This window comes from Mizuhopecten yessoensis, unplaced genomic scaffold (assembly GCF_002113885.1).
Source record: "Mizuhopecten yessoensis strain PY_sf001 unplaced genomic scaffold, ASM211388v2 scaffold7453, whole genome shotgun sequence".
NCBI lineage: Eukaryota > Metazoa > Mollusca > Bivalvia > Pectinida > Pectinidae > Mizuhopecten > Mizuhopecten yessoensis.
In genome coordinates, this window is record NW_018407055.1 from 231438 (window position 1) to 256075 (window position 24638).

Genomic DNA, 24638 nt, shown 5'->3' on the forward strand with positions numbered 1-24638 from the left:
TTAGTGTTTGTTAATAGGTATCTCAGTGGTATATATCTATGTTGTTGACAAGATATCTCAGTAGTCTATAGTTATTATTTGTGACCAGGTATTTCAGTGATCCATAGTTAGCGTTAGTGTCTTGGTATTTCAGTATATTTTTTATAGTTGATGTTTGCGACTAGATAATCTCAGTGGTCTATAGTTTCTATGCGTAATCAGATATATCGGTGATATCACTGAGATACCTTGTCACAAACACTAACTATAGATCACTGAGATACCTTGTCACAAACACTACTATAAATCACTGAGATACCTTGTCACAAACACTAACTATAGATCACTGAGATACCTTGTCACAAACGCTAACTATAGATCACTGAGATACCTTGTCACCAACACTAACTATAGATCACTGAGATACCTTGTCACAAACACTAACTATAGATCACTGATATACCTTGTCACAAACACTAACTATATATCACTGAGATACCTATAGATCTAGAGTTTGTGACAAGGTATCTCAGTAGTTTTTAGTTGGTGTTTGCGACCAGATATCTCAGTGGTCTAAAGTTAGTATGCATAACCAGGTATTTCAGTGATCTATAGTTTGTGACCAGGTATCTCAGTGATCTATAGTTTGTGACCAGGTATCTCAGTGATCTATAGTTAGTGTTTGTGACAATTTATCTCAGTGATTTACAGTAGTGTTTGTGACAACGTATATCAGTGACCTATAAGTATTGTTTGTGACCAGGTATTTCAGTGATCTATAGTTTGTGACCAGGTATCTCAGTGGTTTATAGTTGGTGTTTGTGACCAGGTATCTCAGTGGTCTTATTTAGTGCGCGTAACCAGCTATTTCAATGGTCTATAGTTTGTATATGTGACAAGGTATCTCAGTGATCTATAGTTAGTGTTTGTGACAAGGTATCTCAGTGAGCTATATTAGTGTTTGTGGCAAGGTATCTCAGTGATCTATAGTAGTGTTTGTGACAAGGTATCTCAGTAATCTATAGTAGTGTTTCTGACAAGGTATCTCGGTGATCTATAGTTAGTGTTTGTGATAAGGTATCTCAGTGATCTATAGTTAGTGTTTGTGACAAGGTATCTCAGTGATCTATAGTTAGGGTTTGTGACAAGGTATCTCGGTGATCTTTAGTTAGCGTTTGTGACAAGGTATGTCAGTGATCTATAGTAGTGTTTGTGACAAGGAATCTCAGTGATCTATAGTCAGTGTTTGTGATCAGGTATTTCAGTGATCTATAGTTAGTGTTTGTGATCAGGTATCTCAGTAGTCTATTGTTTGGGTTTGTGACAAGGTATCTCAGTGACCTATATGAGTGTTTGTGACAAGGTACCTAAGTGATCTATATGAGTGTTTGTGAAAAGGTACCTCAGTGATCTATATGAGTGTTTGTGACAAGGTATCTCAATGATCAATAGTTAGTGTTTGTGACAAGGTATACCAGTGATCCATAGTTAGTGTTTGTGACAAGGTATATCAGTGACCTATAAGTATTGTTTGTGACCAGGTATCTCAGTGATCTATAGTTAGCGTTTTTGACAAGGTATCTCAGTGATCTATATTAGTGTTTGTGGCAAGGTATCTCAGTGATCTATAGTTAGGGTTTGTGACAAGGTATCTCGGTGATCTTTAGTTAGCGTTTGTGACAAGGTATGTCAGTGATCTATAGTAGTGTTTGTGACAAGGGATCTCAGTGATCCATAGTAGTGTTTGTGACAAGGTATCTCGGTGATCTTTAGTTAGCGTTTGTGACAAGGTATCTCAGTGATCCATAGTAGTGTTTGTGACAAGGTATCTCAATGATCAATAGTTAGTGGTTGTGACAAGGTATCTCAGTGATCTATATTAGTGTTTGTGGCAAGGTATCCCAGTGTTCTATAGTTAGTGTTTGTGACAATTTATCTCAGTGATTTACAGTAGTGTTTGTGACAACGTATCTCAGTGATCTATAGTTAGGGTTTGTGACAAGGTATCTCAGTGACCTATATGAGTGTTTGTGACAAGGTACCTAAGTGATCTATATGAGTGTTTGTGACAAGGTATCTCATTGATCTATAGTTAGTGTTTGTGACAAGGTATCTCAGTGATCTATATGAGTGTTTGTGACAAGGTACCTCAGTGATCTATATGAGTGTTTGTGACAAGGTATCTCAGTGAGCTATATTAGTGTTTGTGGCAAGGTATCTCAGTGATCTATATTAGTGTTTGTGACAAGGTATCCCAGTGATCTATAGTTAGTGTTTGTGACAATTTATCTCAGTGATTTACAGTAGTGTTTGTGACAACGTATCTCAGTGATCTATAGTTAGTGTTTGTGACAAGGTATCCCAGTGATCTATAACTGTCTGACGTGGTTCACTGAATACATGATAGGTGACCATGCTGAGATCGTACACCCGGTTTTATGTCACACTACGGTCCCCACTTGATCCATCGCCTGATATACCACCTGCCATATTTTAGTTTATATAGCCGTTTTATCGATCATTACTGCTGCTTTAAACACGTATCATCGGTGTTTTTTTATCATTACGCACAAATTCGCGTTGAAATGCAACATTTTACATCTGCACAGATTTTGCTACTTCTATATTAGCAGAATATACGAATACAATTTGATGTTCATGCCTGCGTAAGGCTCTCGGTTTAATGCTAAAAGGGCGCCTTGTTTGTGACGTTGATCAACGTACTGGAAATATTAACTGACTGGATGCATGAACTGACAACTAAATAACAGTAGATCAAGTTCAATATTACCTACCAAATAATTAAATGAAACTTTCAGTACAAGTGTTCAATTTGAAATATGACGAAATCCGTTTTATTCAAGAAAGTCATGTAGTGAAACCATCCTATCAATTCGTATGAAATAATCAATTGATACAAACGAACAATATGAACTTTAAATACACTAAAACAAAAGACACAAGAAGTCTCAGTGAACTAGAAGTGACACAGGGTGGCCAGTAATACCTGTACACTGTGTATGACTGACGTTATTATGACTCCGAGCAAATCTGTCACGGTCTTACCGAAAACTTGAATAAGTTTGATTTAAGTCTCCATCATATTTGTATACCACAGAGTGTAAGAGGTGCTACGAACCTTTGACTTCAGCACTGCGACCGACGATGTGGCGTCAGTATCGGGGGAGTTTTTCTCGGCTGTCATTGTACTGCAAAAGTCATATTTGAGATACGAGGCATACATTTATAAAAATACAAAATACGAAATAACATAACGGCTCTGCAAAAAAGTCAAGGTCCAGTCGTAAATATTTGTAGACTGGTATTACCTTCGTCTACAAGGGCGGCACTTTGTAAACACGTGATGCACTTTGTGAACATGTGATGCACTTTGTAAACATGTGATGCACTTTGTAAACATGTGATGCACTTTGTTAACATGAGATGCACTGTTAGCACATGTCTGACACTACGTAAACATGTATAACACCTTTTAAACATTCCTGACACTTTGTAAACATGTATGACACTGTCTAGACATGTGATGCACTTTTTAAACATGTTACACTATGAAGACATGTGTTCAACTTTGTTAACACGTATTACACTTTTAACAACATTTATTAGACTTCGCAAACATGTGATACATTCTTTACACATGTGTGACACTCTGTAAATATTGTGACATCTTGTGTACATAAAATCCACTTTTTAAATATGTGAAACACTCTGTTAACATGAAATGCACTTTTTAAATACGTGAATCACTTTGTTAACATGAAATGCACTTTTTAAATATGTAAATCACTTTGTTAACATGAAATGCACTTTTGAAGTATGTGAAACACTTTGGTAACATGAAATGCACTTTTTAAACATGTGTGACCCTTTGTTAACATGTAATGCACCTTTTAGATATGTGAATCACTTTGTTAACATAAAATGCTTTTTTTAAATATGTGAAACACTTTGTTAACAGGTATTGCACTTTTTAAATATGTGAAACACTTTGTTAACATGAAATGCACTTTTTAAATATGTGAAACTCTTTGTTAATATATGATACACACTTTAAGCACGTGTAACACTTTTTGACATGTGTTACTCTTTGTGGACACATTTTGACTTTGCCTTCGTGCGTAAAACTAAAAAAAGAAAAAAAGAAAAAATCATTTTGAGATTTAAAAAGAAATATCTTTTGTCAAGTAAACAGACGTTTTTTAGACCTTGCAGTATAAGTTTTTTTATAAGTGTTGTGCTGAAAACCTTTTAATACCTTATTATTTATACAAAACTTATGAAACTCATTCCAAATTTTGAGAACATTTGCTTATCTTTAACCATGTCGGCAGACACTTTGTGTATATAGATGTTGCTTACTATAAAGAAGGTATAAAATCATATATGCTGTATAGCTAAAATAATGTCAAAGTTACATAATAACAAATTTATAATGCAAGTTCCTCCAAATAGAATTTGCCTGGTGGTTTCTAGGGAATGACACAGGTTTTAAAACTGACAGCGCGGGAGTTTAAACCTGTTATTGATGTTAGATGTGTCAGCGATTTTTATTTGTGATATCACCATAAACAAATCATCCCACGTTTATCTTTTATACTTTTATATAAAAAATATATTACAAATTGCGTGTGGAGTGTAGTTTCTTCTTTTATATTTACAACTAAATGTGTCCATTGTAAAATATGTCGTCTAGTTTTGACACTGGGAACAAGATCAAACAAACTGATAAACGAAATGTACCAGGACGCTTTTTATCATGTGAGTTGTAATTTGATCTTTTAATTTACTAGCATTACGTTCGTCTATGATAAAGCCAAACATCTGAAATAACAAAAAGCTTCTTTGAGGATGTCCTTCATAGAGAATAATACAACATTAGGCCCTCAGGCTGATATTAGAGTCTACGGTTGATACTGGGTGTGATATGGAAAAAAAGGTATATTTTATTCTGTTTATTACATACTTATTAATGAAAACGGATAAATCTATTATCTTATGATCTAATTTTTTTTGAAATATTAAAAATGAAAAATTTCATGAAGGGATTTGATACGGGTTTTGCGAACTGATACGGAAAGGACTGATACGGGTTACGGGGAGTGAAACGGCGATGGCTGATATGGGTTAGAGCAATTGTGTCGTATCGCAAAAAAAACGTATTCCGTAGTAAGTATATAATAAATAGCTATATACACTAAAACATCACACGAATATTGTTATTATCTTTATTACCTGTTCAAAATCACGTTTTTCTCACATTTGTAGTCTTGTCCAATCTCCTTAAAAAAGGCATCAACAATGGCATCTTTTTCTTTGGATCTGTACAGACATGATGAAATTATACATTACTATTATTCGACAGTGTAGTTGACAGTACAGCTTAATTTTCATAACAACATCTGATATTTAAGGTGGAAATATGAAGGTGTATCTCATATGTAGTTAATTGGAATCCATATACTTATTTATTTTTCCCACAAGACTTTTAAATCAATTAGAAAAACGACTCTTATATTTTCATAAAAAAGTGAATTTGTTAATTTATATTATATGGACTGATTAGAATGGTGATAAATCGATGTTCAGGTAAACATACGTTATCATGTAGGACACGCATGGCTGATCTGCCTTGGTGGCAACCTCGCAGGTGTACCAGCCTGACCTAACGCCTCCGTATATATTCTTCACGGGACAAAACACCTGCAGTGTGTTCACATACCTGTAAGTACAAAAAGGTAAATAACATTTTGTGTGAGAGTTTAACCACATCCTGGTTATACGCTTCAATAAGTAAAAACCTGAATTATGTTAATACGTTTTGTATTGAAAGCGTTTAAATGATTGACAGATGGTCACATTTGATGAGCAAACGTCAGGTCGCCTGTGAACTCTTGTACCGAGCGGGAAAATGTAAGGATTAAGCATGTCCACGATTGTTCTGTCTTCAGTTTGGGACACACGTAACGTAATAATTACAACAGACAGCGTGACCTCATTGCCAAGTTTTATTCCGTGAATTGGCGAAATAACGAATTGGTAAAAGGCTACAACATACAAACAAGAGGCCCAGAGGTTCTGTATCGCTCACCTGGATAATAAAGCAACCATGGGAAATTATTCTTATTACAAAAAATCCCTCCAATGGGACAGAAGAAGTATTTCAAAGAATCAAATTTTGAATTTCCCTATTTAGCCCCGCAACACTGCAACCAAAGGGGCCACACCCATCATTTATACACAGTAAAGACCCTTTTGCCCAAGGATACTCCAGGCCAAATTCGGATAAAACCCCTCAAGTGGTACATGAGAAGAATTTTAAAGATTTAAACCTCAAATACCCTTTTGAGCCCGGCCCCTTTGCACCAAAAGGGGCCACACACACCGTTTAAACAAGATCAAGTCATGTTTGCCCAAGGATGCTCCGGCCCAACTTAGGATAAAAAAACATTATCCCTACGGTAGAAGCAGGGTTTTAAAGGTTTTACCTCTGTTGCCCCTATTGGGACCCGCCCCTCTCCACCCAGGGGGTACAAACCCACCAACTTAACAAGATTGAGTCCCCTTGGCCCAAGGATGTTTCAGACCAAATTGGGACGAAATTCCTAAATCCCTTTGGTAGAAGAAGAATTTTAAAGGGATACCTCTATTTCCCCTATGGGGCCCCATCTCTCTGCCCCCAGGGGGCAACACACCACGTTTATACAAAATCGAGTGCCCTTGGCCCAAGGATGCTCCAGACCAAATTGGGATGAAATTCCATAATCCCTTTGGTAGAGTAAGGATTTGAAAGGTTTTACCTCTATTTCCCTTATTAGGCCCCGCTTCTCTGCCCCAAGGGGGCCACACCCACCGTTAATACAAAATTGAGTCCCATTGGCCTAAGGATGCTCCATGGCCAAATTTAGTCCAAATCGAATGGGTCGTTCAGGACTAGTAGCATTTTAAAGGAAAAGTTGACGGATGGACGTCCGGACGTCCGACGGACGACGGACTCTGCGTATGGCATAAACTCACCATGGTCCTTCGGAGCAGGTGAGCTAAAAATTGAAGTTCGAACAAGTTTGAAAAAGTTTTGAAGTTTGCGCAGTTTACCACAATCACCAAGAATCAAAAGCAGTGGTCGTACTCATGGCAACGGGCAATATGCCTACTCCGAACACGATTTCTCTACCGGGTGAGAAATCGTGCAGAGGTGAGAAATCGTTTTGCGAACTCATCAATTTTAGCGCGATTTCTCACCTGGGCGAGAAATCGTGTCAAGGTGAGAAATCGTACCGTAACAACGTTTCTATTTTTGACAAGTCGCTCGAGTCTTGTAATGATGATGAATTAAACAAAATATGTTTTGTTTTAAAACGTCAATTTTTGGCGATTTACACAGGTTCTTTAGCAATCGTTACTATATCCGACACATTAGTCTGCATATTTTGTTTTAAAATGCCCATTTTTGCCGATTTACACGGGTCCTTTAGCAATCCTTACTATATCCGACTCATTAGTATGCATACATTGATTAAGTTGTTTTCAACAGAAAATCAAATACAAAAGGAAATTGCTAATTTGACAAAGTATCCAATAATTGCCAATAGAAAATGACAAAGTGTATTTAAAAATTTGTCAGTAATATATTTATATATTTTACATACTAAATACTTGAATTAAGGCGATACAAAACCGATAAATATGGACATACAAATTATTGTTATTCCTCTATTAATTGAAATATACATTGAGATGGCGTTGGATGAAAAATCGCAAATATATATCAGTGTGTTAAAGCTATTTGATTTAAAGTCACAACCAAAACATCCACAAAAATAAAAACAAGATTCCTGTTAGTTCAATTTAATTCAAAATTGTACCTTTATAGTAGTAAGAGTAATTTTTTTAAACATATTTTCACAAATGTGATAATCTACATCTCATAAGATATTTTAGACCTCTAATTCTGTGATTATAGAGTTATATAAATAAGCCTCAATCCCAACCAGGTGCTTGTCAAGACAGTGCAACACAAAGGCTGAAAAATCAAAATGACCTTCACGTTAACGAAATTGGAAACACTTGCTCAAAAACGTACTCAAAAATACAACTATTTCTTATTCTTTCTATAAAATGTTTAACAAACAAATTATGTATACGATCTTGTGCCATTAAGTCTCTGACCGAACTGATGACGGCTTAAGAAATCATTCAACTTATATCTTACAATAAACTAACTGCAAGTATATTTCGTCGCATCATAGGGTATTTTATGGATTTTGTTTGGCGGCGATTGACCATCCTAAAATTAAAATTAAATTTAAGTTCTGAGTACTTCTAACGTACACTCTATCTTTAAGTTAGTGATTAAAAATCCAATGTATTTTTCATTAACCTTAAACACAAATGTAGTTCAATGAATTCATATCTGGATTTTGATTTATATCAGCTTGTCTTTCCTTCAATCAAAAGATTGTAAGTTCATATGTCCAAGCCACTTCATTCGTGTATATGTATAATGTGTGTTTTTTATGTTAGCGAGATGGCCTGGATAAGTCCGGAATATATTCTATTTTGGCGGTAAAATGTGTTTGAACAAAAACCTTTTAAATGCTTTGGTTTGAGTAAAACCTAACTAATTGCCGAATGCAGTTAAAATGAACTGCTTTATTGCTATGCAATCGATGAATTCTATCCCCAGCGTAATAATCGTATCTATATTTAATTTGTTGATATCATGTATCAGATAAAGTAGTAAATAAAAGACTACTTAGTGGCAATGGCCATAGGCTGTGTTTTATGACATACTAAAATTAAGCACTTTAGGAAAACGATGTCAACATTAGAACGTCAGTCAACTCCAGTTGAATAGAGGCGGAGAGTAGCATTACACTAAACTTTTTTTTATTCAGACATCACGTGGTGGGGTATCATTTGAACTACGCTCAAGATCAGATTAGAAAAGAAGTGGTTAGTCATCATAGCGAACTACATAGTTGTAATATAATCTTGCCTGCATGTATCAGGATGTTAAATCTCATCGTATAAAATATTAAATTTTTATCATGATGTTTTCATTTCAAGTAACTGTATAGCATCATATACGGCTACTTTTTATGTATTAAATGTTAAAATACCACATTAAACAAACAAACATGTCTATATATATCCGTTTAAATCTAGTCTCAAATCACAGTATGTCTGATGGTCGTTAATTTGAACCGCATACCGAGCAGCTGTGTAGGTAATACAAAAGGAGCAGAGCGGATACACGCCTCATTCGTAGCAATAATGAGCTTTTTACTCACGGTCAACAAACATATCAAATGATTTATTTCTCAATATCTTACAAAATAGCAATTTTGCTCATTATGGGTGGGCATATTCACCATAAAACACATGTAGTAATGGCGTCCACTGCTCGATCAGTATTGTTGTCAAACACTTAAATACTTGACATGGTACGACGTTTTACCGCTGGTTTCCTATCTACTGTCAGATATGTTGTTATTTATGTTATTATTTTTATAGTGTTGATGTCATCTATGTAATAGCAACAGAATACATCTCTGTACTATTTTACAACTTTAATATAAGTATTAACTATTGTCATCATATGTGCTAGTACTACTGTTTCCGCCCTTGCAACCCCAGTCCCCAAATGACCTAACTGTACCTGTTCTAAGCATCATTACAAGTATTGCTACTGCCATTATATGTAGTAGTATAATTGCTGTCACCCTATATACTGGTATTACTTTTTGTTCCCCATGTGTACTAATACTGCTGCTGTCACCATATATTACGATATTACTGTTGTTACCTTCAGTTATAGTATTACTGTTGTCATCCTTAAATAGAGTATTCCTGCTGTCGCCCTATGTACCATTATATCTGCTGTCACCATATGCAATAGTATTACTGGTGTCACCCTATGTACTAATATTACTGTTGTCACCCTATGTACCAGTATTACTGTTGTCATTCCATGAACAATTATTTCTGCTGTCAATCTATGTTCCAGTAATACTGTTGTCACCCTATGTATTAGTTTTATTGTTGTTACCCTATGCAATAGTATTACTGGTGTCACCCTTTGTACTAATATTACTGTTGTGACCATAGTTATTAGTATTACTGTTGTTAGCCTATAATCTATTATTACTGTTGTCTCCTTTGCACTTGTATTACAATTGCCACTCTATGTACTAGTATTACTTTGTTGTCACCCTTTGTAACAGTAATCCTGTTATCATACTATGTACTACATTAACTGTTGTACATCTGTGTACTATTATTACTGTTGTCACGCTATGTAATAGTATCACTGTTGTTACCCCAAGTACATGTAACAGTAATACTGTTGTCAACGTATGTACTAGTTTAACGGTTGTCTCCCTGTGTACTAGTATTACTGTTGTCACCCTATGTACAAGTATACCTTCTGTTACCCTTAATACATGTTCTAGTATTACTGTTGTCACCCTATATACTAGTATTACTGTGTCACCCTATGTACATATATAACTGTTGTCAGTTTATGTACTTGTATTTATGTTGTCACCCTATATACTATTTTTTTAATGATTGCCCTAGCCCAGTGTCCTAGCAGACAGAAGCTGAATCATGAACAATAAATATATCTATAAAAAAAATAGGTCATAAATATCTCGTGAACATGTAGTTCGTTTAATGATCGAATGAAAAATAAAAGTCATCTCGAAAAACTAAACACATGTCGCCATCAATACCCTCCGTTTATACAAAATTGAGACCCCTTGGCCCAAGGATGCTCCGGACTAAATAAGGATAAAATCCCTTAATCCCAATGGTCGAAGAAGGATTTTAAAGGTTTTACCTCTATTTCCTATTGGGCCCCGCCCTTCTGCCACCTGGGAGACCTTACCCAGTACTGCTTATACGAAATTGAGTCACCTTGGCCCAATGATGTTGCAGACTAAATTAGGATATAATCCCTTAATCTCTTGGTATTAGAAGGATTTTAAAGGTTTTACTTCTATTTCTCCCATTGGGCCCCGCCCCTCAGGTGCCAAATTGGTTTCCCTTTACCCAAGGATGCTCCACACCATATATGGACCAAATCCTTTCATTCCTACAGAAGAAGAAGGATTATAAAGAAAACAATGCTATGTTTCCCCTATTGGGCCCCACCCCTCAGGCCCCTGGGGGGCCAGACCCACAGTTTATACAAAATTGGTTCCCCTTCACCCAAGGATGCTTCAGACCAAATATGGAACAAATCCTTTCATTTCTACAGAAGAAGAAGGATTTTAAAGAATAATTTGCTATGTTTCCCCTATTGGCCCCCTGCCCCTCAGGTCCCTGGGGGTCAGACCCATGGTTTATACAAAATTGGTACCCCTTCACCTTCAGACTTAATATGGAATAAATCCTGTCATTCCTACAGAAGAAGAAGGATTTTTAAGAATTTTCTATATTTCCCATATAGGGTCCCGCCCCTCAGCCCCCAAAGGGGCCAGACCCACCGTTTATACAAAATTGAAGCTCGTGTCTTTTTAGTTTGCAAATGAACAAACTGGATCTTGATAAACATTATAAAGCACCTGTACGTTATGTACCTTCTTTGCATACCATTGCAGTTTATCGCTAAAGCAAATCTTGCCACCAACCCACACACCTTCAAGGATCGGCCGTTTTCCTTTTTTGTTCTATCAGTAGCGTTTTAGTTGTACCGAATATTCTGTTACATGTCCATATTAACAGTATGAAAATACATTGGACTATTACGGCTTTTACTCTGATAAGTACGGTGGTAACATTATACACATAGAGCTTCCTCCATGCGTGATGGTTGGTTATCATGTTCATACATTTCAATTTCTACGCACATTAGATTCAATGCAACTACCTAGTATTCACGTTTTAGAAGCTGGACCTCGAAATTTATCGGCTCTCTACTTCAAGCTTGTGAAAAGATTACTCGCAGCTGAGGCTGTGCAAGTCGTCCAGACAACATTTTGTAAATTGTTTCTTACAATTTGGCTGCATTAAACTATCAGCGTTATCCATCATGTTGTATGATGGTCCTTCAATGACGGACTATGTATTTTACATTACGTAGACTTGCACAAGCTCCAGAATCTGGGACAAAATAGAACAAAAGGCCCATGGGCCTTAACGGTCACCTGAGTTATGTTAAAACTGATGTTATTGATGTTGCCCAATGAAAAAGAAATCATTTTGTAACAAAGGTAACTTGAACTACATATAATGCAAAAGTAGTGTGAAAGATCTGGGTAGTATATGTACTATGTACAAATAGTGGTTCTGTCAGTCAGTTGAATTATGGTAAAGTACCTTCAAGCCCTTCCATCTATGAAGAGTATTTTATTCTACCTTATCTGGATCTTGAGAAGAAGATTTTTGAAATTTTAGTCAATTTGACCCTTTCTGGCCCCGCCCCTCAGGCTCCACGGGGCTGGAGATCATATAATTCACAATTAAACTATAGTAAAGTTTATCCCCTCCCCTGGGGGAAACGTGAGACCCCAGGGTCATGATATTCACTATTTCAGTAAAGCACCGTAAGACCTTTCTATCTATGAAGAGTATTTGATTCCACCATATCTTGGTCTTGAGAAAAAGGTTTTTGAAATTTCAGTCAATTCAACCCTTTCTGGCCCCTACCATCAGCCTCTGGGGGTCAGTCAGGGCTGATATGAGCATACCATCAAACTGCTATCCAATACTGAAAATGCTAACCAAGTTTGAATTAATTCCAAAGTAAATTTAGCAAATGCTGATCCAAAATGTGATTTCCTTATATAAACTATAGTAAAATGTACTCCCTCCAAAGGGGGAAACGTGAGACCCCAGGGTCATGAAATTCGCTAGTTTGGTAAAGCACGTTTAAGACCCTTCCATCTATGAAGAAAATTTGATTTTACCGTATCTTGAGCTTAAGAAGAAGTTTTTTTAAATTTTAGTCAATTTGGGGCTAGGGACCATATGATTCACACTTTTGGTTGACCGTTGAAGGTTTCTGCAAAATTTCATTGAAATTGGTTCCGGGGTTTTGGAAAAGAAGTCGAAAATGTAAATTGTTTTCGGACGCACGACGCCGGACAAAAAACGATCGCCATAGGTCACTTGAGACTTTGTCTCAAGTGACCTTAATATGGACTTTCACAAGTTCCAATTACTGCAAAACACGTATTGATTGAAATATTAAGTTTGAATCTTGCTATGGTCGATTTTATGGGGTAATGAATTGAATTGGTATTGAACCGAATTCAACATCAACTGCATTGCATGAATGTCAACATAATCACCAATCGTCTACAGTTTGCTATCTTTGCTATCTACACCGGAGTGAGTGATTGCGTCCGCGTTTGTACAACATTTAATTCTACACAAGCTGTATTTTACAACACTTACGACTCAAATATCACCTTACCCTAACCACTATGGTTCGTATGCACCGTAAGAAAATAAAAACTTGGAAATTGGATATCTAGGTTCGGTTTTATTTGTTAACGTCCTATTACAGCTAAGGTAATTTAAGGACGTGCCTTCATATGTGCAGGGTAAGCTTGCATGCTTACATAGTTACCAATGCTCTAAATAACTCTATCCTGTTTATCATACTATCATTAATTAATAGCTGTGCAAAATTGCTCATAATCTAACTGTATAACTATTCATTTTAGTTTGTAACAACTCTTAACATTTCTATATTTTGAGTTTATTTTGAAGTTTGATTTAATAATCAATGGGTTTAAGAGGTCTGTCCCTATTTTCCTATCCTAATGAAATTGAGTGCAATTAATATTTTTTTCTAGATTTGACAATAGTTCTGGGTCATATTGTTGATATGTTATTTATATGACCAATATAACTACATTTAGTGTTTTAATTAATGTGATCTCTGACTTGAGGTCAATTGGTTCAGAGCCAAATTGTTGATAGTCTCGCAAATATTTTTATTTTTTTTAATTTGTTTGATATCCGTTATTTCTGTTACATACTATATAACTTGGAGTCAAATTGTAGATATCCTATGTTGACAAAACTATTCAGTGTTTATCATGTGATCAATTACTTCATTTGTTGTCATGTAGCTCCGAGTCAATTTTTTGATGCTATATATATAACCCTTTCCTATTTATCATATGATCAATAAGATATAGCTCTGTCAATTTGCTTATACTCAATGCAACTATTTATTTTTAGTTTGTAACATCTCTACACACTATTTATATTTAATTTAATTTGATAGTTTGATTAAACATCCAATGGATTAAAGAAATCAGCTCTTCATTCCCTGTTTCAACTGACAAATATTATATCAGTACCTAATTTACATAAATATATGATAACTGACATTGTTGCTATTCAATATGTTGATTTCACTTATGCGTAAATATCAATTACACTATAGTTATTGTATTTTGACTCTTGAATGATATGATATATCATTTGTAGTCTAATGTTTTTTAATTATTATTATTTGTTGGTTTTCTTTGTTTTTTTTACAATTTTGTTATTATTTATTTTTGTTTTTACAATTTTGTTATTATTTATTTTTGTTTTTACAATTTTGTTATTATTTATTTTTCTATATTTATATTTATATCCAAGTAGATGTTTTAGCTCGGTCAAATATTAGTAATCCTGTTTTCCCATCAGGAAGTTGTGTGTTGTTTATACAATATCAATACCATGTTTCAGTGTGTATGGTGTGTGTATGTATGTGTGAGAAAGCGATAACACAGCAGATCTACTTGTTGTTTTTTGATAATGACTTGTTTTATAAATTTATTCAAGTGTCTCTTATATTGAGAGCAGGTGATGTACATGTTAACCCGGGTCCCAATTGTCAAGAAATATATGAGTTAAGCAATATATCGATTCTTCGTCTTAATGTGCGTTCTTTGCGTAATAAGCTTGAACTTATTGAAAGTGAATGTTTTGAAAATGACATTCTCTGTTTTTCTGAAACTCATCTAGATGATTCTGTCAATGATACTGATTTCAAATTAGAGTCACATCCTACTTTCTTTAGAAATGATAGGAAGGAAAAGGCAAGGTTGAGGTGTCATGATATATACGAAAGATAATATTCATGCTACAAGAAGATTTGATCTTGAATCACTTAATTTGGAAAATATTGTCTTAGAAATTAGATCATTTAACAAAACGTTTTTTCTTTGTTGTATTTACAGACCTCCAAACTCAAATGTTGCTTAGTGGAATAAATTTGATAACTTAATTGATACTCTGACTAATGTAAACTGTAATGTTATTATTACTGGTGATATGCTTTCTCTTTCTTCTAATACACATTTTGCAGGAATTTTAACTAAACATCTTACAAGAATAACTAATACATCAGCAACTGGTATTGACATATTCTATGTTAACAACCTAAACATAGTGCAGAGTTCAGAAGTTTTATCACCGCTTTGTTGTGACCGCTGTCCTGTTGTTATAAATAATAATATAAAGTATTAAAAGTAAAATCATTTGTAAACATTTTTTTTTTAATTTAGTGAAGCTAACTTGAATGAAATAAATATATGTCTTCTAGCAATTGATTGGAATACATTAATTGGACATATTGATAATGTAAATGAAATAAATAGTATACTTATAAATCTTGCTTACTGAAAAGTATATTCCATGTAAAGTAATAAGAATAAAGCCAAATGATAAACCATGGATGACTAATGAAATAAGAACCAAGTTAAGGTAAAAAAAAAATAGCTTACATAAAATAGCGAAACATACTAATAAAGGTAAATGACTGGCATAAATTTAGAATTTTGAGAAATAATGTAATTGACCTTATTAGAAAAGCTAAGATACATATCTAAGGAAACTTCAACACTCTCTTGTAGATAATGCCGTACCACCTAGTAAGTGGTGGCGTATTGCTTAGTCGATAAGTGGTCTTTCCAATCAAAAAGAAATGTCTCATTCTCTTAAAGTTGGTAATGATATTTTGATTAATCCGTTGGATAAAGCAGAAGCTATTAATATTGTATTTACTTCTATTTCCAACTCTGTTTATGATACTTATAATATTAACAATTCTGATATGGATTTACCTCCCCACAGTCATATCACACTTGGTGAAATTGCAATATCAGATCAAGACATAACTGATCAAGTCCAGCTAATTAAGGATAATTAACCTCCTGGGCCTGACAATGTTTCTCCTAAAATAATAAAACATCTTCTACCTTCTATAATTTTACCACTTAAACTTCTCTTTAATAAAACAATTACTTCTGGTACAATTCATTTAGCCTGGAAGTCTGCTAATGTTCATGCTCTATAAAAAGGTAAAGGAGCTATTGATGATCCAAATAATTATAGGCAAATTGCCATTACATCCATTTTAAGTAAAATATCAGAAAAAAATAGGTTTTAGTATGTCTTTATCACTTCACTATGACATATATATGTAGTAACTTTGTAATAATGTAGATTACTTACTTACTTGTGTTGTATGTGTGTGTGTGTGTGTGTGTGTGTGTGTGTGTGTGTGTGGGTATGCAAGCATGTAGCAGCATGAGTAGATGTTTACATATTTAATAATTATACATTACCCAAAGTAATCATTCTACTCTCGGGATGTTTGTGTAATACTACCATCAATGCTTTCATGTTAAAAGTTATTTCTCTTTATAAATATATACATTACTGTCTATGATATCTAGTATTTACTTTATTCACTTTGGCTTGTATATATATGGTACCTATTGGAGAGGACTTATATAGGCTCGCCTGTTGTCAATTCATTTGTTTTCTAAACAAAAGAAAATGTTGAAATGAAAACAATGTGTGTATGTGTACCGGAGACAGGGTTTGTTGGTGTAGCGATATGTCAAATAACTTTCAGCAATAAAGTATGAGAACGTTTATCTCTTGTCATGATTATGAATACAATCTTACCTGAAATATAGGTCTGATATTTCGCCAAGTTTCATATTTTGCAGAATAGTTGTTTCTGGAATCTGGGCCTTCAATTCAAAATAAACTAAGTATTACTACTTTTGTGTACAAAGGAACGTACAAATTATGCTTCCTTAACGACAACAGACAAATTAAAACAAAACTGCTAACAATAAGAACAGGCGTCACAAAAAAATCAGCGGTACACAGAGAAGACAAAAACCTTTAAAATAAGTCAGACATCACTTTTGTCTTGTATCTGATAACCTTTTGAATTAAGTTTTACCAAACACACATCAATGCATATGCAATAGGCAATAATTTTGAAAACAAAAACGTTGATTATGAAAATTTAAAGTAATATTATCAAACTCTTCTTTGCACACGATCAAAGTACGTATTCAATATGACGCAATATGTTGGTGTATTTGAGTTCTTGTGATAGCCTGTGTCTGATGCCGACATTAGGGTTGTTCCTGACTAAACGACAATACCGACGCCAACTGACACAGCATTCTACCCGGTCACATTATACTGACAACGGGTGAACCAGTTGTTCCGATTACTTTAATTGGGAAATTGAAATAACAACTTCCATTTTAAGAATTTTGGTATATCTCAGCATGGTGACAGTTTGTTTGTTTGTGGTTTAACGTTTTCGCAACAGACAGGGTCATATGAAGACGGGTGCCTAGGAAGACATCGCCTGAAACAAATTATCTACAACACTTGGGTGGATGCTCAACACTAACGCAAAATGTGATGCATTGAAAAGCATGGCAGTAGGAAAGAAACGGTTGGCAGGTAGTAGAGAAAAAATATGATAATCCAAAATGTTGCAATGGGGAAGCTGATCAATTTCGGTTTCTTCTATGTCCCATCAACAGACCCCGGATTCTGCTGTGAGCCCAACATTAGTAGCCTGTTACAACATGCAGTGGAATACAGAAGGCCTGTTATTCTCCCTCATTTGCATTGGGTTAATAGTAAGTAACAAAAAGGTATAATGGTTAAAAATAGTAAATACTTTAAGGATATAAATATAAGCAATAAACCAAGCAATTGTAGTTTGCTGTTGACTAATCCTAATTGAAATGAGAAATCCTAACAGATTAAATAAATACATAAGATACTTAACAGGAACAAACAAGTGTTATTTGAAAAGGGAACAAAAAATAGTTAAACTGAGGAAAAATCAAACTCACCATACTTGGGATAGATTGTCCATTGAACATAGAAGAAACTGCCGATGTAAACTACAACATAATTATAAGGTGGTATAGAGAGCAAGTTAATGGTTTATGGGCGGATTGGACGAGTGGTTAACACTCAGGCCTTCCAAGGAGGCGGCCGGGGTTCGATCCCCGAAGTCGCCGTACGCATGGAATATTAGAGAAAGTGGTTGTCTCCTGCCCACACAACTCCAACAACCCAGGTGGAGTATAAAATGGTCTGTGGTGGGTGTTGCGGTATCTGTGCTGTAGCATTCAAATAAGGTGGCACTGTAAATGATACCGTTGGAAGCACGGTCCCACTACAAACGGAACACAATACATCTCAAGCACACACACATGCATACACACATAGGGAGATATTAGCCAGGTGGCATACTAATTTGTAGGACTAGTAGTTAGCGCCTGATAAGGCAGCTCCTGCAAATTCCTCAATATTGTATTGTTTAATATATATGCTAATTGAATTGACTGTATAAAATTGTATATATACGTACGGTAAAGCGCTTAGGAGTGGCTTATGTTGTAGCTAGATAGGGCGCTATATCAAATGTTGTATATTTATTTATTTATTTAATTATTTAAACAAAATGAATCCTGACTTATTACCTTTTGTTATCCTCCAGCATCGAAATGTTTAGCGTGAAAACATGATACAATGGTATCTTGCAATCATCAATTAATCGAAAAAGACGGTTTACAATTGTTCAAAAGTACAGTGAAAGTAGTGGAAAATGGACATACGTTAAATATGATATTCGAAACTTTGATGTTTTTTTCCCAAAGTACCATATTTGGTATAATAGACTTTTAAAAATCAACAATGAACCTTTTTTCTCAAATAGATAAAGTGTTACACACAGTATGTGCAAGCTATAATACAAACTAGGAGTGTTTTAAACTTATATAGATTTAAGATAAATGTGTATTATTACCTGAAAGCAACCTACATAACCGAGGTCTTTGTGAATCAATTAGAATGTTTATGAAACATACCGATATAAGATCACAAAATAAATCATTCAGTTACTGTTCTGTAGCCAGTCAACACAGAAAATATCACTAGGGCCAATACAAGGTCGGTAAATAAAGGAAATTATATAAAAGAAAAGTAAAATGATAAACGTCAAGATGAAAAATGGAATTGTAAATAATAGATATTTTAACAGACAACAGTTTTTAGGAAATTTAGAATTGTAGAGACGCTAACTGTTTAGACACGTTATAATTTATATCGTATATATTTTATATTGAAAATTAAGGTTAATGCAATATAATAACATCTGTTTGACAGTAAACAGTTCATAGACCGAAAGAGCAGTCATACCTTTTCACATCACTCTGTTAGTAGGACATAAACGGTTGTGCTATTTAGCTTATTCATTTCAGGAAAACGCTAATAATACAGGAAAAGAAAAGAAGAATTTTTAACCAACTGCTTCCCGCTATGAACGGAAACAATTTAAAGAAAGCCGAGAGAATTACGACAGTGACAACAAACCCACAAGGCTCACTAATCAGCGTAATCAACATCACAGTTCTTCATATCATACGAAGAGGTCGCATATTTCCAGGCGAGCTTTTTGATGGCGACAATAAAACTCGTCCATAATCTATAACAACCTAAAGCTTTGGAAACATTGTTTTGTTCGTTTATTCGTCAGCAGTCGACATCTACCACTATTACGATATTCGGGACAAACTCTGAATACCGACTCAACTGCAGCATGAAAACACCATAGGGTATACAGATATGTAACGCGTTACATTATCATGCTTTAAACCTTCGATTTATAAAGAAATAAACAACACCCTTGCTACGGAAATAAGCAACTCCCCCTATGATAAATCGACATGTTTAAGCAAGATCAATCCGTATCGTAAAAATAAAGCAGACACACATAACCATACATTGATCAAAAATTACAGCTGTAATACGTGTATTGCTTACAGGATAAATGAGGTAGGCTTGTTAAAAAAATCAGTATTGCTAGATTTGTGGTATGAAACATGAAACAACGTATAAGGTTGTTATATTTGAAGCCACCATGTTCAGCAGACTGTTTGCATTGCCATGGGAACAATTTGAGTTATATTGAACTGAAATTAAATGACACTTCATATCAATAAACTCGCTACCAATAGGAACTGCTTACTTCGAAATTGAGCTGTGTAATTTGATATTCCTTGTTACAACATTCCCTCCCTTATTAAGAAATATTTGCTTTTTTGTGCAAAACGAATGTCTATGTGCTTTGTATTACATAAATCATTTCCATTTAGCCGATACTCTAGCTGATTTTTTCACAAAAACATCCATTCATCTTTTGTTCCACGTCCGGAGCTACCTGTGTCGTTTAAACATTATTCAAAGTTCAAACTAATTTCAATGCAGCTCCTCCTTATTAGATGTCCCCATCTCGAAATTAGTACTTTATCTAAAACACAACACTCTACATTCTAATCTACAATGTGAGTGGTTTTACCTACCTCGCCTGGCCATTTCAGGAACTTAATCACCGAACTTTCAGCCCTGATGTCCGTGGTTGTCTTCGTTTTAGTCTGCCGTAATATGACAAAGGTACAGAAAACTACGACGATAGCAACGATGATAGTCCTCTTCTGGGCGAATGAAGGCATGGTATATAGCTACAGGAACCACGATCTGTAAAATACAGGGAATCATGATAAATATGGTAGTAGCGCACCATGATCTAGGAATGAGAGTTATCACATGTATATATTATAAATGAGTAAAACTGTATAATTGTATATACAGTTTAAAAACGTCCGTGACGGAACAAAAACTGTACAGACAATAACTATGCAATATACTTTTCAAATTAACGCAAGAAAAACATGGACAATTGCACAATGAAATGTCACAACGTTTGACAATAAGATTAATTAAAAGTTGATGTTAAAGTCCTGTTTATTTTCGAAATATGCTGAAAGTCAAATCGTATATCACATTTGAAAGACATTTATAACTTTCATACATTTGTCTGTATATACAGTTATACAGTTGCACTCATTTATAATATATTTGAAAACATAGAATGCAACTATGAACGGGCTTATTAGACACGAGTATAGTGACTGTGTTGGTTAAATTATTACAAAATTCGTGTTAAAAGACGTCTTAATAATATTAACAAAATGTATTCCGGTGGGAATGATAGTCTCGGGCAAAGGATGATTGTTAAAATCCCCCAGTTATTGTTATCGATGTACATGACGAAGGGGATTTGAAATAGCATGTTGTACATAGGAAGGCAGAGAAGTATATATCTGAAAAAGGTAGTGACTGATCTAAAATTATTCAATTAATTTTGTTTTATAAAGACTCACTTTAGTAAACATGTAATTTATTATAATTCGTCCGTAACATTTATAAGTATGAAGCATCACAATACTTCACAAGGCTCAGCTTCCATTTAATGTTACGGTGTACTGAGTGTGTACCAATATATGTGTGTGTACCAATATGTGTGTGTGTACCCGTATCTGTGTGTGTACCCATGGCTCTGTGTTTGCCCGTATCTATGTGTGTACCAGTATATGTGTGTGTACCCATATCTCTTAGTGTACCCATACCTCTGTTTGTACCCGTATATATGTGTGTACCCATATATCTATGTGTGTACCCGTATCTCTGTGTGTACCATACATCTGTGTGTACCCGTATCTATGTGTGTACCCGTATATGTGTGTGTACCAGTATATGTGTGTGTACCCATATATCTATGTGTACCCATACCTCTATGTGTGTACCCGTATCTATGTGTGTACCCGTATATGTGTGTGTACCAGTATATGTGTGTGTACCCATATATCTATGTGTACCCATATCTCTGTGTGTACCCGTATCTAAGTGTGTACCCATATATCTATGTGTACCCATACCTCTATGTGTGTACCCGTATCTATATGTGTACCCGTATATGTGTGTGTACCAGTATATGTGTGTGAACCAATATCTCTGTGTATACCCATATCTGTATATGTACCCATATATCTATGTGTACCCATATATCTATGTGTATACCAGTATATATGTGTGTACCCGTATCTGTGTGTGTACCCATATACCTATGTGTACCCATATATATATGTATACCCATATCTCTGGGTGTTCCCGTATCACTGTGTGTACCAATACCTCTGTGTGTACCCGTATCTGTGTGTTTTCCCATACCTCTGTGTATACCCATATCTCTGTGTGTACCCGTATCTGTGTGTGTTCCCATACCTCTGTGTGTACCCGTATCTGTGTGTGTACCCATACCTCTGTGTGTACCCGTATCTGTGTGTGTACCCATATCTCTTTGTTTACCCGTATATCTGTGTGTACCCATATCTGTATTTGTACCCATATGTGTGTGTACCAGTATCTGTGTGTGTACCCATACCTCTGTGTGTACCCGTATCTGTGTGTGTATCCATACCTCTGTGTGTATCCGTATATATTTGTGTACCCATACCTCTGTGTGTACCAGTATCTGTATGTGTACCCGTATCTGTGTGTGTACCCATATTTATATGTGTACCCATATCTCTGTGTGTACCCATACCTCTGTGTGTACCCGTATCTATGTTTGTACCCGTATCTGTGTGTGTACCAGTATATGTGTGTGTACCCATATATCAATGTGTACCCATATCTCTTAGTGTACCCATACCTCTGTGTGTACCCGTATATATGTGTGTACCCATATATATATGTGTGTACCCGTATCTCTGTGTGTACCATACATCTGTGTGTACCCGTATATGTGTGTGTACCCATATACCTATGTGTACCCATATATATATGTGTACCCATATATCTATGTGTGTACCAGTATATATGTGTGTACCCATATATCTATGTGTACCCATATCTCTGTGTGTACCCGTATCTAAGTGTGTACCCATACCTCGGTGTGTACCCGTATATCTATGTGTACCCATATATCTATGTGTACCCATATATCTATGTGTATACCAGTATATATGTGTGTACCCGTATCTGTGTGTGTACCCATATATATATGTGTACCCATATATCTATGTGTGTACCAGTATCTATGTGTGTACCCGTATCTGTGTGTGTACCCTCTCAACAGTTCAAAACACCACTCTCACCAGTAAAAAACACCACTCTATACAGTTTAAAAACACCACTCTCGCCAGTCCGAAACACGAATCTAACTAGTTCAAACACACCACTCTCACCATTTAAAAACACCAATCTCACCAGTTCAAAAACATCACTCTCACTAGTTCAAAAACACCTCTTTCACCAATTAAATACATAACCCTCACCAGCTAACAACACCACTCTCAACAGTTAACAACTATTTACAGTTCAACAACACCNTGATGTCCGTGGTTGTCTTCGTTTTAGTCTGCCGTAATATGACAAAGGTACAGAAAACTACGACGATAGCAACGATGATAGTCCTCTTCTGGGCGAATGAAGGCATGGTATATAGCTACAGGAACCACGATCTGTAAAATACAGGGAATCATGATAAATATGGTAGTAGCGCACCATGATCTAGGAATACGAGTTATCACATGTATATATTATAAATGAATAAAACTGTATAATTGTATATACAGTTTAAAAACGTCCGTGACGGAACAAAAACTGTACAGACAATAACTATGCAATATACTTTTCAAATTAACGCAAGAAAAACATGGAGAATTGCACAATGAAATGTCACAACGTTCGACAATAAGATTAATTAAAAGTTGATGTTAAAGTCCTGTTTATTTTCGAAATATGCTGAAAGTCAAATCGTATATCACATTTGAAAGACATTTATAACTTTCATACATTTGTCTGTATATACAGTTATACAGTTGCACTAATTTATAATATATTTGAAAACATAGAATGCAACTATGAACGGGCTTATTAGACACAAGTATAGTGACTGTGTTGGTTTAAATTATTACAAAATTCGTGTTAAAAGACGTCTTAATAATATTAACAAAATGTATTCCGGTGGGAATGATAGTCTCGGGCAAAGGATGATTGTTAAAATCACCCAGTTATTGTTATCGATGTACATGAAGAAGGGGATGTGAAATAACATGTTGTACATAGGAAGGCAGAGAAGTATATATCTGAAAAAGGTAGTGACTGATCTAAAATTATTCAATTAATTTTGTTTTATAAAGACTCACTTTAGTAAACATGTAATTTATTATAATTCGTCTGTAACATTTATAAGTATGAAGCATCACAATACATCAAAAGGCTCAGCTTCCATTTAATGTTACGGTGTACTGACTGTGTACCAATATATGTGTGTGTACCAATATATGTGTGTGTACCCGTATCTGTGTGTGTACCCATAGCTCTGTGTTTGCCCGTATCTATGTGTGTACCCATATATTTATGTGTACACATATATCTATGTGTATACCAGTATATATGTGTGTACCCGTATCTGTGTGTGTACCCATACCTCTGTGTGTACCCGTATC

General features: G+C 35.1%; 1 protein-coding gene across 2 annotated transcripts in view; it reads right to left on the reverse strand.

Annotated features, from left to right (window-relative positions):
* Positions 1-23647, reverse strand: part of LOC110453558 — a 32036-nt gene extending 8389 nt beyond the window's left edge. The window contains exons 1-7 of one of the 2 annotated variants that reach the window (XM_021502535.1): positions 23522-23647; positions 20646-20693; positions 18129-18179; positions 16924-16991; positions 5597-5719; positions 5233-5319; positions 3119-3188 (exon numbers count right to left, since the gene is read on the reverse strand). In XM_021502535.1, coding sequence (XP_021358210.1) covers positions 3119-3188; positions 5233-5319; positions 5597-5719; positions 16924-16991; positions 18129-18179; positions 20646-20693; positions 23522-23623 — 549 coding nt within the window. In that variant the 5' untranslated portion in view covers positions 23624-23647. Of the gene's footprint in view, positions 1-3118; positions 3189-5232; positions 5320-5596; positions 5720-16923; positions 16992-18128; positions 18180-20645; positions 20844-23521 lie in introns of those variants that run through there. The other variant, XM_021502534.1, reaches the window with a different exon arrangement.
* Between the last annotated feature and the right edge of the window lie 991 nt (positions 23648-24638).